The 16,732-nt window shown below is 39.6% G+C and overlaps 1 protein-coding gene across 5 annotated transcripts in view; it reads right to left on the bottom strand.

Annotated features, from left to right (window-relative positions):
• Positions 1-6,418: 6,418 nt before the first annotated feature.
• Positions 6,419-16,732, bottom strand: part of LSM14B (LSM family member 14B) — a 42,382-nt gene continuing 32,068 nt past the window's right edge. For 3 of the 5 annotated variants that reach the window (XM_042462664.1, XM_042462659.1, XM_042462663.1), the window contains exons 3-10: positions 14,851-14,986; positions 13,809-13,925; positions 11,133-11,303; positions 10,895-10,972; positions 10,058-10,219; positions 9,763-9,916; positions 8,199-8,379; positions 6,419-7,801 (exon numbers count right to left, since the gene is read on the bottom strand). In XM_042462664.1, coding sequence (XP_042318598.1) covers positions 8,208-8,379; positions 9,763-9,916; positions 10,058-10,219; positions 10,895-10,972; positions 11,133-11,303; positions 13,809-13,925; positions 14,851-14,920 — 924 coding nt within the window. In that variant the 5' untranslated portion in view covers positions 14,921-14,986 and the 3' untranslated portion in view covers positions 6,419-7,801; positions 8,199-8,207. The remainder of the gene's footprint in view (positions 7,802-8,198; positions 8,380-9,762; positions 9,917-10,057; positions 10,220-10,894; positions 10,973-11,132; positions 11,304-13,808; positions 13,926-14,850; positions 14,987-16,732) is intronic. The other 2 variants (XM_042462661.1, XM_042462660.1) reach the window with 2 other exon arrangements.

The raw sequence follows: 16,732 nt of genomic DNA on the forward strand, positions 1-16,732 counted from the left end.
CATGGAAAATGCCTTTTATTACTCAACCATACTTGATCATTGTTAATGGCCATTGTTATTGTGTACTGATTTTGCAGCTCATCTTTTCCATAATTAGTTACATCAGAGCTCTATATTTGCCGAAAAATTGTACCATAATACAAGATGGTGCAAAACTGCTTTACTTGGGTGTTAAAGTTAAAATTTAAACTTAACTGTCCACAAATTTTGAACTACATTTATGTGTGTGAACTGGCTTTATAACTGCATGGCAGTAAGTTTTTTCTAGTTTCAAAAAATAAAAAATCAACTATTGGAAGTCTCAACACCCAGGTTTAAGTTGTGCCTTTTCCTAGCACTACAGTTTAAACTTGGAAATGTGAAAACATAAATATGTCCCTGAATCTTGTGTCATTGAAAAATCTTTTTGTAACATACTGTTCCCCACCATATCAAGTAAGATCAAGAGCCCTCCCTCCAGCCCATCTGCCATGGCCCCAGAGGTTGCAGTGTCATGTTTTTCTCCTCCTTGGTCATTTCCACTCATGGAGAACTTTCTTTAAAACAGGAAGGCAGTTGGTTGTCAATTTCTGGTTCACTTTTTAAAGGCCTATCCTAGATCTAAAACTATTTGTGTGTGGACAGGGTAAAATGACACCCATAAAGCCAATCTGCCTTCCCCCTGATTTTTGAAAACCAATTTTACAAATAGGAGGGGGGTATTGCAGCTCTCTGAGGTCCCATGCATCCCTTCAACCTCTGGAAGCAGCCCACACCTGTAGTAGAAATGAGTATTTATTATTACCGTCCACTGAACTTAGAATTAACTACTCACTTGCTAAATTATCAATTTGTTTTCTTGTGGTTCCACCTTGCTTTCTAGATTCCCTAATAAATGCTGAGTTTTATAATATGCTTTAGTCTGCTAGGTTTCTAGAATGGCTCCTCCCCTCTATCATAAGCAGAAGAGAAATTACTGCAGTGGCAGGAAAGGTGTTGTTGAGCTGACTGATGGAGTTGATAGAGAAGACCTCAAGGAGGAAGAGTGATTCTGGAGCCCAGGTCAGATAGTTGGGATTATTGTGCAGAAGCTTCAGTTTGGGGAAAAGAATAGAAAGGAATGGGGAGGTTATTTGTTTGCTTTAGCCAGAAACCAAGACAAAAGCCATATTTCAGAATGCTCTCAAATTTATGGACTGCTCATCTGTGCCATCCAGAGAATGGGCTTCTATGGAGTCTTTCTGTGGTGTAGAAATACACTGTGACCTTATTCACAGTAGCCATTCTATTGATGATGTTCCACACAGGTTTCTGTTGCATATTGTGGTATGATATGCAATCAATGGTCATAATTTTGGCTCTTAGAACTTTTAGGCCAGAAATTAAGTGTCCCCCCCCCCCCAGGCCTGAATGAAAGGGCCACATTTCAAGTGGGGAGGCAGAAAGGATATGTTACTGAGAAAAATGTCTGAATATGCTCAGAATTTCTAAATTTTCAGATTAAGAACGCTCCACTCTTAATTCACTGACTTATTTTCATAGCTCTCCACTTATTCTTACACATTTTGTGAATTACCCTCTAGCTGAAATAAATCACCATTTATCAAGCAGTGCATTTAAAAAGTGAAGTGCATGTTAGTGAGGGTGGCAAACTAAACTAAATGAACAAGAGGCATAAGATGAAATCCTATGCCTTGGGACCGCCTTCCCCAACCTGCCAGTTCTTAAATATACTGGACTCCCTCCATTCCCAGGCAACATCCTGTCATGGACTTTGTTGGCCTCATGGAAGGAAAAGTTTGGAGGAAGGAAACAGAGACCTGAAAGAGCAAGTAATAAATGATGCTCACCTAAATTCAGTAGTGACAATTTCCATGCCATTTCTTATAAATCACCAATCCAAATTGTTCAAATAATATTTATGCTAGTGAATTAATTTGCCAATTTCTCATGTTTAAAATTATCAGCATGCCAAACTGATAAAAGGAATATAGCCATATACATTTGACTAAGCAGTTAGTACTATGTGTGTTCTTCCACCTTGCTACAATCCAGGTGGCATGCTCAAGAGTCAGTGTATTGTGGTTTGTGCATTGGTCTAAATTCCAGAGGGTTTGATCAGGCCTTATCTAGACTATTGTCCAGTTCTGGGCATCACAATTCAAGAAGGATGTTGACAAACTGGAGCTTGTCCAGAGGGGGCAACCAAAATAGTGAAAGGTCTAGAAACCATGCAATATGAGGAGAGACTTAGGGAGCTGGGTATGTTTAGCCTGGAGAAGGTTAAGAGGTGATATGATAGCCCTGTTTAAATATTTGAAGGGGTGTCATACTGAGAATGGAGCAAACTTGTTTTCTGGACAAGAAAAGAGGACCTGGAGCAATGGATTCAAGCTACAGGAAAATGGGGTTCCATATCAACATTAGGGAGAATTTGACAGCAAGAGCTGGTCGACAAATATGCTGCCTTGGAGAGTGGTGACATTTCCTTCTTCAAAGGTTTTTAAACAGGCTGACCATTCTGAGCTTTCCATAGAATTGACTGGGACTTCATCCTTCCCATTTTAGGTTGGTGGTGGGGAGAACTAAAAGGACCAAGACCAAATTGTAAAGTTTTTCTGCAATATAAAGCTCAGAGACCCTGTAGTGCGTATAAGGCTAGGGAACAACTGTGTGTGATTCTATGCCCAATGCTGAACGGCTTTAAATAAGTTTCTGTAGGCGTTCTGACAAGATTTCACAAATTTAGTATGTGACCTATATAAGAAACCCTCTGTTTTCACATTTACATTTATTTATTTAGTTGCTTCCAGTTCTTGCTGTGGAGGGAAACCTTGTGCATTAGATCCAGATTAAGGCTCTCTGAAGTAGATCTATCTGCTCTTTCCTTCTCGTGGCAGCAACTTTCGTATCTCACATGAATTTACTATACAGAGACTTGCAGCATCCAGCCATATGATAGACGCTCCCATGTCTGCACGGCTGCGAAAGCAATGTCTGTCAGCATGTACGGAAGAATTCTCCTACAGGCTGCAGCACAAAAATCAGGCCATTTTATTGCACCTTTGAGTCTACAGAGGGAAGATCCTGAATGCAGTACCATATTTTATAAGACCTCCAATGAAGCAGGTGGAACAGGCTGGCACGTCAAACTTTCCTTCCTAGTTCCTGCTAGCTGCTGATTCAAAAGCAAATCCCCAATTTCCAAGGCATACCATTTAGAAGACATTCTAGAACAGGGTAGCTTTAAAAACGAGAATAAGTGGGAAAATACTATGGGTGGTAAATTCCTTCCATCCTTTCATGTTCTGTCCTTAAGAGCCTGAAGAGGCAGTGCCTGAAAAGGTAGTACGTACATGAAGTGCCAGCCAGGCAAACCCTGAAACTAATGCCAAGAGCCAAGTATCACGTGTGATGAAATATTTGTGAAGAGGAATAAAGGCAATTCTATCTGATGAGTGTGTTCTTTGCGGGGGGGGGGGGGGATGAATTTCTGAACACTGAAAGGAATGCAACTTTTGATACTGAAGATGTTTAGTGTAAAATAAAATTGTTGTTTCAATGGTAAACTCAAAATGGAATGTTAAATTGCTGGTATAAACTAAGCATTAAATGTACAAAAGAATCTAACAATTGAGCTTTATAGCTTTACTTTTCAACTATACTGACAGCTAGTATAGTGTAGTGGTTTGAGTGTTGGCCTACTTTGGAGATCAGGGTTTGATTTCCTGCTCTGTCATGTAAATCCACTGGGTGACCTTAGGTACATCACACTTTCTCAAACTCAGATGATGGCAATGGCAAACTCCTCTGGAAAAACTTTCCAAGAAAACCCTGTGATAGGTTTGCAACTTGAAGGCACACAACAGCAAAGCTAGTCATATTTTGGCCAGAATATTTTGGTGCAGTATGCTGGTCCTTTTTACAGTTGCCTGAAGTGAAATCCATTACCCCCTTGTGGAAACAGTTCCTCATTCAGGAAAACCACACTGGACCTTAAAGGCCAGTCTTGTCATGGATAATGTTTCACTTCCCACCAGACTATGGCAGCCATGGCTGCATCAATACTGTGTAAGTACACTGGTAGAGGATCATACATGGCCAGCACAGAACAAGACGTCAGCTCAAATCTTCAATACCAATTCATCACTGATTGACTCAAGTATGAGCTTTCAATGTGTCATATGAACATCTCACGGTTTTTCTCAAAGTTGTTTTGTTCTTCTAGCCACAGGCTTTGGTTGAACATCATTAACACTTGTTTAGTAAAGCCTTTGCCTTCCCATGCAAAAGAAACTTGCAACCTTTGTTGCCCATGTAACTTTGTCAACGGTTTCTACTTTCTATAGTAAAAATTCTGGAAAGCATGAATTCTTGAACTATGCAAACTAGTCAAACTTTCTTACTTTCTTCATTTGACATAATTTATTCAAATTATCTTCATAATAGTGAAAGACCAAGAGCTATGTTGTCAGCCTGAAATCTGACCATTAGAAATCTTCAAGTATTAGCCATTATCCACACACTCAAGAATAACACTTGGAATCTTAAAATGGGTTAAGAACCAAGCAGCCATCAATTTGGACTACAAATTGTAGCATTCCTCCCATTGAGCATTCTAGCTAGGGCTGCTGGAACATGTAACTTAATAACATCAGGAGAACATCACAATCCCTACCCCTGTCTAAAGAGGCAGAAACTCAAAGGTCAGATTCTTAAGTACTATCCCTCACGATCAATCTGTATACACTGCTCCCTCGGGTTACGAAATTAATTCGTTCCGCGGCCGCTTTCGTAACCCGAAAAGCCTTCGTAAGCCGAATTGCCATAGGCGCTAATGGGGAAAAGCCGCGTTTCGTGCGAAAAAGCGCCGAAAAGCACCAAAAAATTTTTTCGTAACCCGAAAAACATTCGTAACCTGGAACAATTATTTCCAATGGGATTTTTTCGTATCCCGGAAATTTCGTAACCTGGGTATTTCGTATCCCGAGGTACCACTGTAATGTACTTGAGCATAATACTGGTAGAGACATCTATGGGAGTCAGTTCCATACAATCACTGTAAGCTCATGCTCTAGTAAAAAAAGATAGTGGTCCAGGTTTGCACTGTAGCTATTCTCACAGATACAAAGGAGTCCTATAGAACCCATGAGATCAATTTACTCCCACAACATCAATACAGAAGCTAGCCTAAATACCATAAAGACACAAGATCCCATTTGATTTTGGAAGCTATGTAGCTGGTCTATGACCATAATAAAGATGAATCTGAAAGCTACGTAGTCAGCTTTGACTGGATGGGAGACTGCCAACCAATAACAGGTGCTGTAGGATGTATTTCAGAGGAAGGAACTGGCACCTGTGAGTATTCATTGCCTAAGAAACTCCTATGAAATTTTAGGGGTCACCATGAATCAACAGGCAACTTGGAAGGCACATACACACTCAGCAGAGGAAGGAGGTATGTTTTATTAACATGGGCAGAATTTAAAAACAAAGTGACTTACACAGAATTTACACCGGATTTTAAAATAGCTTACCATCATAGATTTTCTCTATGAATCTTAGGTTATTACCAGATTCCTTTCACCACTCTGCTTAAGCCCTACATAGAACTGTCAGATTACATGTCTATATTTCATAGCAGTACTGCCCTTCTCATTTATATATGCATGTCACCCACTAACAGCAGATAGTATACTTCACCAGATGTAGCATGTAAGTTATTGTCATACCCTTTAATTCAAGAATGTACAGTGCGCCCCCGCCATACGCGGCCTTGAGCAAACGCGCTCAAGCCGCGGGGCGGCGCGTCCCATTCAACTGAATGGCCGTGCGCGCCCATTGCGCCCCACGCGCGCCCTGCCGCCATGCATGAGCCCCATTGTTTCCAATGGGGCTCGAGCATAGGCGGAATTCGCCTTATGCGGCAGGATCCGGAACGGATCCCCGCGTAAGGCAAGGACGCACTGTAATATGTATGGAGAATGAGCTAGAGCCACATCTAGACCACTGTATTCTTACATGCTAAAAGGAACCAGGATGGAAAAGATGCTACTGAATTGTTTTGATTGTTCTACCTTTTGCTGGCATGAAGCACAGAAATCAACTCTCACCCAGGATTAGTTAAGTTTTTCTAATACTGTCAATCACTTTGGTAATAGTGGGCCCTCTCCTTATGTGGGGGATCCGTTCCGGACCCTCCGCCTAAGGGAAAATCTGCATATGCTCACGCCCCATAGGAAACAATTGGGCATGTACATGCAGTGGCGGTGCGGCACATGTGCCATTGTTTATATTGCTGCACAGCTGGTGCATAAGCAGGAAGCCGTGTATAGTGCGCCCATGTATGGTGCGGGTGCACTGTACTTCTATTCATTTTGGTCTCCAAGGCTTACAGGGAAACTGCTAGGCGACAGAAAAAAAATGAGAAGAGGTAAACATTTTATATATTTATTTATAGTTACAATTTACATGACTCCATAAAGCAGCCTCACCACAATGCATACTTCATGATGAAGGCCTACAAAACTAAAGCCTTTTACAGCAACTTAAATCAATGCCATGACCTAGGGGAGGAACTGAAAATGCAAGCCATGAAGGGAGTGGGGGGAGAAATGGCACCCACTAGAGGCCTTTCAACAAAACAGTCCTGTAGCTACAAAAGAGACACATGCCTATTACTAAAGGCTTAACACACTTTCATGCATAAATTTATAATCCCCACACACCCACCTTTCAAGCCCTGCCCCCAGCCATTTTAAAAACAGAAAAAAATGACCTGAACTATTTATAGAGCTTGGGGAGGGGGGATTAGAAGGAACTGAACATGCTGGCTCCCCAAGTTTCATTTAGCCCCCTATTCCATATTCTGAGGATTAAATATCCTACTCAGGTTCCAAGCACAAAAAGCACGTACTGCTCTTTTCCCCAAGGGGACTTGAAACCAGAAACCTAGATTTTCCCCATTTAATGAGAGAGAGAGAGAGAGAGAGAGAGAGAGAAGGGTGGGAGGAGGGAGGGAGGAACAGAATGGAGGAAGGATCTCAGTCTCTTATGGGTTTCTGAAAGAACATCACACAACCTTAAGCCTTCTCCAGACACAGAACACGCCACTGAAGTACTAGAAAATGGAAGCTTATCACTGAGACTAGAGAATGGCACTTATTACTGTCCAGGTCAGATCCTTCACATTTGTTTTGGAGGGGTGACCAGCACTCCAAGCGAGTTTGTTGTACAGTTCCCTAGAGAAGCTGAACATCTGAAGTAGTGAACCCAGAATTACAAACACATGATAAGCAACAATCCCCAATGCCACATAATACACAACTTTTTGCACTAGAACTTGTTTCTGTACATCAAAATAATCTGCTTGAACCAAGGGGTGAGTGTGAAAAGGTAAGAGAGGAAGGCTGAATAACAGGAGACCCGCAGAATCTTGGCTCCTCAAATTAAGAAAAGTTGCTGGTTTCAAACGACTTTGGTTCATTTTTTATTCATTTCAAATTGTGTTGTCCTCTTCAGGGAAAAGAACAAGTGTTCTAGGTATTCAGCTATCGCAGCCTCTGGAATCTAAAAGCAGCACAAATTCTTCGCACTACTTTAAAAAAGAAAGAAAAAGCTCCTTGAAGAGGTGGTTTCTGAACACACTCCTTTTCAAGTTATTTCTGTGTCCCATTCCTGCTTTGACACACAAGCAGCAGTGCTGGGAGTTTAAGCCTGTGAACATAATGCTCCATTCACCCATGTTTTTAAGTGCAGCAGTTCTGATTGTTCCCTCCTTCCTATATACATGTCTTTGCAGCAAGATATGCTTGAGAACCTTAAGAGAAAGAAAAATGAACACATTTTACAGTTGTAGAACAATTAATCTGACTGTTTACTCAAGTGAGTCATTGCTGAAAAGTGCAAAAAAGAGAAAGAAGATTCATTATCAAATGCTACCTAGTACTCCTTAGCACGATATACAAATATGCTTGGGGAGACATTCTAATGTTCCCTTCACATTCTTAACTAGCTCACCATCAAATGAAGAGCCAGCAGAAATCATGACTTCACATTGGGAGACCTATCTGCAATAGACTTGACTAGTTTTGCTTGCTACAAGAGCCTAATTAGATGGTTTCTGGGATTAAGCCCCTTTTACAAGGACAATTTAGTTTTCTTGTGCAGCTCCTTAAATATTTCCAACCCTGAAGTATGTTAATGTTATAGCTTGCCTGCAAACTTCACACTCTTCCAGTGCCCACTCTGGGAGGAGCCTGACTTCGCCGCACAGCTCCAGAGCCCCTTGCACCACGAAATCCACCACGAAAACTGCGACCACGAAGAAATCGTCCTGATACACCAAAGGTCTCCGTGTTCAGCTTCCGTTCTTCAGCCCACGTTGTACGCCTTGAACTAAGGAACAAGTTATCATTTTCCCCCTGTTACAATAAGTTCTTCACTTCAAGTTCATGCTATTAATCCTTGCTTCAGAGAGAAGAGCAAGACAAATTACTATCCCCGAACAATACAACCAAATGCTTCCACATGAACTCTTAAGCTTTTGTATTAATATAAGAGACTTGCTGTATAGAGAAACAGCAAAGGTGGATGGGCAGCATATGACTCCCTGCCTGTTTTGGGGGACCCAAGCCCTGCTTCACCAAAATTGCAGAGCTTCCAGAAGCAGTGATTCTCCTCTAAAGCTAAATCTTATTTTTGCAGATGGTGTCTTTCCTTTCTTTCGGTCAAAATTCAGAAGTGAATTTCATGCATATGCAAGATTTAGGTTTCACTTTTGAGGGTCCCACACCACAATTGCCTATCAGCTCTTTAAGCCACAAAAATTGCAGACACCCTAACTTTAGGATGAGACCCATCTCCTAGACAATCTGAAATACTATGTATATTGCAAAAGCTTCCAGGAACCTGAAAAGGTAATTTAAATCATCCAGTTATCTCTCAGCTCAAGCAGAGGAGGAAGGGAAACCTATGTTGCAGCAATATTTAGACAACATTACCCCAGCGCAAAAATACATTTGGAAGACTAATGTCAGCCAGAAAAAGGAAGGGAAAAAAAGATTTAGGGCCCATTGTAAGATAAACTATAACTCAGTGAAGTCAGGTCAGTATTATTCTCAACTAGAACTGGCATGCTTAAAGCCACCTTGTTCACAAGTAGACTGAGATAGAGACTTTTGGACTTATATTCAGAAAAACACACAAACCATAAACACATTCAAGACTGCTAACTTTGAAGTTTTGTCTGAGCCACACTAACTTTTAATTTGCAGTAGCATGAAGCATATGGTCCATCTATTTTCATATTGAGATATAACCTCTATTGACATGATTAAGCTGTTCATATTTACCAACTATGTATTTATAAAATGTACAAAATACATTTATACAAAATAATGTATAAATGATATACAGATGCATTTTTAAATAAAGAATTGTAACCCTTCATTTTCATAATCTGCAAGGGTAAATCCATGCAATTTATATGCAAACTGGAAGGCAAACCTGTTCACAAAAAGGAGCAACTGAATTATTAAGCATTTAATAATTTCATTTAAACTATGCAAAAGGATCAGGAGCAAATATGTTTAAGGGCAGATAAGTTTACGTTTTCTGTCAAAAAGTTAACATCTGTTCCGTATTAGAATTCACAATATACATAAAAGTAGCTTTATGTTTATGTTTTAAGACTAATGTATCTGGGGGAATTCAGTAACTATTTTCTGAAAGTGAACAATACTAAGGAGAGCAAAGACCAAAATTCCAAATGTCAGGTACCTGGATTTGAGTTCTGAGGAGATGTTGTCAAAAAAAGACTTTGTTTTGTCATAGTAACAGTTGGGTCCTAAGAGATCTTCATCTGCAGTACCATCACAATTCTCAGCAGTCACTGCAGGCTCCCCCTTTTCTTCACCCATCTCAACTTTATCATCTGAACAAGAAAAATCTTGTCTTTAAAACTACACCAACAAGACTTTAAATTATTATTATTATTATTATTATTATTATTGCAGAAGGGGCCTTGGCAACCAGCTGTCTCTCACACATGAAACTCTGTAGCAACACTACAAACCTTTGAAGTTCAGTTTCTTCTTGAATTCTTTATCCAACTCCTCTCGGTTAAATTGTGCATTTGCACTTTCAAAATCAAAGTCACCTTCAAACTTTATTGTATTCTCTTTTACAGTAGCTGGTCGATTTTGCCCTCTAGAACGATTCCTAGTTCTCCTATTTCCTGCAGAGAAAAAGAGTGGAATCTTCAAACTTGAGTTCATCTGACACTGGACAAGTCAAGACAGAATTCACAAGTTCCTCGCTTATGGCAAGATATAAATGCTATGCACTTTGACATAAAAAATTCTCTTGCAGAGATAATTTTAGCAAGCTTGCTGCCTCAGTATGCCTTGAAACATCAACACCTCTAACAGTATTGTTCCCCACATGTGCAGTCATACAGTCAGGCTGGGATTCACAGTCAAGGCTTCCTCAAATAATCCCCTCCCCACAGCTAAATCATACCCCCATATGCCTTTCACACAGATTTACCATTACTTTGGCTATTCTACTCAATTAAGTGCCCATTCTCTTAAAATCCAGTGAAAGCAGCAGCAATCTCAGACATACTGATTTAATTCTAACTCAAGTTGTTTTTACTTCAATTATGATTTTTCTTATGGGTCAGCACAGTAACTTGTTTTAATTATTTAAAACTCTTTCGTGTGCCAACTATGGGGTCTTACCCATGGATATGCTTTCACCATAATCCACAGTCAGATATCATTTTGCTTTAATCCTCTAGGAACAGTAATTCATTAAACCATGGTCTTTGGCCCAATTTTACAATCTTACACTACAGAGGTAATGCACAGGAAGGTACTTCAGTGTGGAGAATTTCAGTCAGGTAACATACCTGATCTCCTCCTTTGGGGCCTTCTATTCTCATCATTCACCTGCCCTTGTGTTTGTACAGGTGTTGGCTCAACTGTATCTAAGGCAAAATAGGAAAGTCTGTTCACTCAATATAATCAACATGCTGAAAGGTAACAGCAGATATTAGCTCAAGCCAATTTCAGAATTGGAATTATTATTATTGTTGTTATTATTATTACTATTATAAAAGTGTTGGAATATTTCTGAAGGGTCAATACCACTTGTCTTGTTACTCTGTTGAATCTGACGTGTGTTGCGCTGGATCACTGGAGTGGCTTTGGCTGGAGGAATCTTTTTAGGATTCAGGTTGCTGTCAATAGGACCTGTCTGGACAGCCTGCTCCACCATAGGACTTTTGCGCACTGAATGGACTGATGAAAAAGCAGCACCTGAGAAAAAACCAATAAGACATCAATAACCACTCTGTTAGTTCTGGATCCTAAGAAAGATTTGAGTTTGCATACCTCTGTTTTCCCCATATGTACTGACAGTGTGTGTGGAAAAGAAAGCCCTCAAAGGAAGTTTTATCTGCATATCATGTTCTCTGCATTTGAGATAACTTTTCAAGACAAAAAAGCACAAATCTGTTTACTATAGTTCTGAGAATAAAGTTTGCAGACTTTCGACCTTTTCAAGATAGTCTTAGTTTACAATGGCGACATTAAGAAACCCTCAAATGTAACAAACTGACACACAATTCTGGGCAAAACTTAGCTGAAGTACAACACTGCAAAGCATTAGCATGGATTACCACCATATACATCTCCATGATTATTTGGGCTTCACTCACTCCGCTCCATCCTCCCCATCTCTTTGGAACTATAATTCTGTGAAGTAACTAAGTACCCTCTTGATTCCCACTTGGATTATGTGGGGCAAACAATGGGTGTCAAATTAGATTTAGATAGATATGTCTCACTGCAGATGCTAGTCTTCCACATGTCCACATCTGTCAAGCTTAGAGATCAAGATTTGGATCCTTGACTCCATCATAGCATGTGGCTCCAGAAAGGCAGCTGGTACTGTCTGTCTGTACAAGAACCCAGTTAAGTCAAGTACACCTGTTCTCAGAGCTGTCCAGTAGTGTCTGTTTATTTATATGCCTCTGGTTATCCGCCTGTCTTGTGCCTCAACAATGGTTTGACAAGCTGCTGGGATCAATCAGGTTTCTTTTCAACAAAAGCAAGAAACAGCAGTCCCACAATTTCCACTGTTAACAGAATTTCATCATGGCAATGGAGACAAACATCAGCTTGTGCGTGTGTATCAATTTTTCAGTATCCCACCATGGGATATGGTTTAAAATACATCTAATACATGCAAATGTGAAATCTTTGTGGTGAATAGCAGAAGGAAACTCAGCAGGACTTCCACTAGCATGCAAAGGTTCACCATATATTCTCTGTCACTCAACAGGTCCTAACCTTCTGCACACATTATTTCCTCTATCCATCTCTAACTCTGGCTAGCAGAGAAAAATCATATAAAGAAACTGAAATTACCAAAGTTCTTCTTTGGTAGAAAAGTTCTTCTTGGCACTGTAGCCAACAAATAGAGTTCATATTCACACCATTGTATTGCAACAGTACTGTGCAGCTGGCTCACAAAGTAAGCAGCTGCATATGGTAGGTCAAATCTGCCTGATTCAAACAATATACAAACCCAAAACTTTCTTATGAAGTTCATTCTGTCTCACTACATCAATTGTACCATTGCTGAGAGTGTAGATCTGAACAACTCTTGATCAAATACAGATACACTTTGGGCCTGGACACATTATCTTTGCAAATCACATAATGAGTAAGATGTACTGTATTTTAAATAAAGGTCTCTAACCCCCTAGCTGAAGCAATGCTAGAGGAAAAACATTTGTCAGGCTAATTTACTGCAACTTACCTCTTGTATGTGGCAATATATTACAGCCCTCTTCCCCAGAATACACATTGAAAGGTGTTCAGAAGCCATCTAGTATTAGTCTCAAGGCACCCATAAAGCTTCCCCAGATTTCTCTATGAAAGTGATTTGGTTAGGCCGGCAGCCTTGAAAAGAAACCTTTCCTTGTATGTCTGCTCCAAAAAACAAGCTATTCAAGCGGTCATGCGAAGAAGTGCAAACTGTCTAGCAACAGCATTCTCAAGCTGAACAGTGACAATGCGCAACTGAATCCAGATAAGCATAGGAAAAACAGTATAGTAGCCAGAAAAAGCACAGCATGCATCACAGCATTCAGAAGCAAACACAAACAAACACAAGTCTATGTCATGTGTGAAGCAATTTCTACACAAAGAAGCAGGCACTTTAATCTGCTACTCTTGCCTCACATGTTTGCAACAAAATACAGACCAGGTTAACAGTGCAGAAGCAACATGCTCATCGACTAGAGTTTTGACTGAATGCACATAGGATGCACTGATCTAGAACCTGAATTTTGAGAGGTCACAAAATTAGTCTGGTTCTATTCCAAGACCAGTCAGCCCTATTAATTGTCAGTATTCTAGCTTTACGTGATTTGAACTTCAATTTGCATTCCAAAAGTTGTACAGCTAGTCTTTTTGAAACTGTCACCTAGACAAAAGATCATACAATCTGCCCATTATCTATGCCTTCCAGTTCCAAATTGTATTTGCATTTGTCCTATACTATAGCTTCCTTCTCTCTAATTATAGTTTTGCCTCCATGCTTTAAATCACTGCGCAGAATTCCTGGCCATCCACCAATCCAATACCTGGAGCAGAAGAAATGCACCAAGGTTTTCAGAAACAGACTACTGCAGTAATCCTTGCAGATGTTACTCTGTTCAGGAGCAAGAAGGGGGGAGGGATTAAAAGACAAAATCGTTTTTGCAAACAGCATGCAGTTCTTCCAAATAACTGGAATCCTCAAGCTGCTGTTACCCTTAGAAGACAGCAGGTGTGGCTCTGATGACAAGTCAGGCTCTGAAACTGGCTGAGGAGATGAAGAAGTGCTAGGACTGGAAGCAGCTGCTGATGTTGGAGGGCTTACCAGTTTCTCTAGAAAGACAGGAAGGAAGAAGACAAAGCAAAGAGGGATACCAATGAGACACAAGGCAGTGGAGACTTCCAGACATGTTGGGAAGACAGGTGGCTCAATGTTTTACAGCTTTTGAGACGAGGAAGAATTAGACCAGGAACAAGCTATATTTTGGTCAAGTCATTCAGTTACAGAATATTAGGAATTAGAATTTTATACCAATACATTTTAAAAGGTATACATTTTAAGATGCCAATAAAAATTTAGATACAAGCACAAAATTTTTAACACACTGTGTAGCCTGCCCACTTCTTCCCCATTACCAGATTAAATGATTTCATCCAAATGCAGAAAAAATGATCCCTCAACAGTCTAAATAAACTACTGTTTTTCTACCATAATCTAACCACACCACTACCCTCATTTTACAAATGAGGAATTGAGGCCAAAAGAAATAGCAATGGCAATGAGTTTATACTTTTGCTGGGATTAGCATCAAGGTTTCATCTTTGATCCAAGCACTTTTCTTTGCACTGCACATTGAGTAGCCTGCATAAAAGTGGATTACTTGTACAAGTTTTACATTCACTTTATGAAGTGAATTTTGTTTAGGTAATGGGTGCTATATGTTCATATCTTTAACAACTGAGCAATGATGAAAATTCTGTGTATCTCAAAGCTATTTCTCTTGTAGAAAATGTAGATTGTAAATCTATGCCTAGACTGTCCACGTCAGACTACAAATGAAGGTTCATATGACAAAATACTCCCCTAAAGGAACAAATCCCAAATGCAACCACAGCTTTATAGGGAGAAAACAAGACCTCTCCTCTGCCATATTACAAATTTTCTTGACACAGACAATTGAACAGCTTTCCTTGGAATCCCCACCTGCTATTTGAACAGGTTTACCACTACAGTGAGAACTAGATCTTTTTCACTCACCTAAACCAAGAGAGGCTGCATACTGCTGGCCAATTAAAGAACTGGCAGCAAGCTGGCTGTAGGGCGGCATGCCTCTGAAGGGACTGTAAGGCACATGTGACTGAAAGGAGGATGCTGAGGCAGAGCTCAGGGAAGACTGCAAAAGGAAAGTGTTATATGGTTATATTTTTAAAAGTGAAAAAAAATCAATAAAAGGGGTAAAAGCATGGTCAACAAAATCATAGCTATTTCACCAAAACACAGGATACCACTAAACATCAGACTTTAAACCAGAAACTAACTCTTGAGTTGAAAAAAATAGTTATCTGACTACCAATTTTATTTTTTAGCAAGAGAATATAGAAAACAGCCTAATTATCAACACAGTGGTTATTATGATGTTCAAACCAGTCTTTTCTCTATGTATTTAAGGCCAACTGGTGGATATCTAGCCTTAGGTTTGTGATGGCAGCATGATGAAAAGCTATGAAGGACAGCTGAGCAACAGAGGAGGATTTTTAAAATATTCTTTATTAAATATATACCTACATAACATCACTAGAATAGACATTGTTTTCCTTTTTTTTTCAGCTTCTTCTGAAATATATATTTATATAAGTCTATCTTCAGTAAAGATTAGATGATTTTACAACATAATTTTTAAATCAAAAAGAAAACTAAAAAAAATACTTAATTTGGTGTTTTACTCCCTTCTCCTTTAATATTTCCCTTTGTTCTATTTCATTCCAAACGTATAAACCGGTTTTGTCCCCATTCATATTTTAGGTAAATGATCAGGAGATTCCAATCTCTCTTGAAATTTCCAAGTGGTCTTTTTTGAATTATCTGTGTTAATTTATCAGTTTTCATTAAATCATATAATTTAGTCACCTAAATTTGGTGATAATCTTCTTTCCAATTCGATGCATAAATCAATCTACTGGCTGTCATCATACAGAATATTAATCTACCATGTTTATTCTCCAAATCTTCCTCTTGAGTCGTGCTTAATAAGTACCTTTTGGATCTTTAACCATCTTGATCCTTAATATATTTTCCATTGTGTTGCGAATTTCATTCCAGTATAATTTTGCATGTTTACAATTCCACCATACATGGTAAAATGTACCCGTTTCTTTTTCACATTTCCAGCATGTTTTGCTCATGTTATTAATCTTAGCCAATTTATATGGTGTAAGATGCCAACGATATTACATTTTATAAAAATTTTCTTTCAAATTATAATTTAAGGTATATTTTATTCATTTTTACCAAGTTTTTCCCCATTTGTCTAGGTTTATGCAACAACTAGTATCTTGGGCCCACTTTATCATATGGGGTTTTATTAGTTTGTCCTCCATCTCTAATTTCAGCAACATTTTGTAAAACTTACTGATCCGATGGTTATTTTCTGATTTTACCATTTTTTCCAATTCTGAATCTGCATCTCCAATATTGTTTGCTCTTATATCTAAAATAAATCTTTCTCTGAGTTCTCAGCATGTAAACCAGGTACATTTGTACCCTTCTGTCATCAACTGTGGCGGGTTACAGATGGGCAAAAAGGGATGTACTCATGACGTCATGAAGGTAGAGCCTTCAGACGGGCCTTACCTGAATGCCGTCATGAACACGCCCCCCGCACGCCCCAAGCGGGAAGAAGCGGCATTAAAAAGGTGCTGCTTTTTTCCGCTTCTTTTCTGTTTGATACGTACCTGCGCAGCTCCGTCTGTAAGCTGCTGCACCGATACGTCAGAATTGCTACGCCGCAAATATAAGTTGCCGGTTTAAAAGCTCCGTGTCAGCTGCGTCCCATAATGGGTCGGGGTCCCAGGACATGCGTGGTTTGCAGTCAAGCTTTAATTGCAACGTCCGCTGCCATGCAGCTGTGGAAGCTGAGGCA

This window comes from Sceloporus undulatus, chromosome 4 (assembly GCF_019175285.1).
Source record: "Sceloporus undulatus isolate JIND9_A2432 ecotype Alabama chromosome 4, SceUnd_v1.1, whole genome shotgun sequence".
In the NCBI taxonomy this organism is placed as follows: Eukaryota; Metazoa; Chordata; class Lepidosauria; order Squamata; family Phrynosomatidae; genus Sceloporus; species Sceloporus undulatus.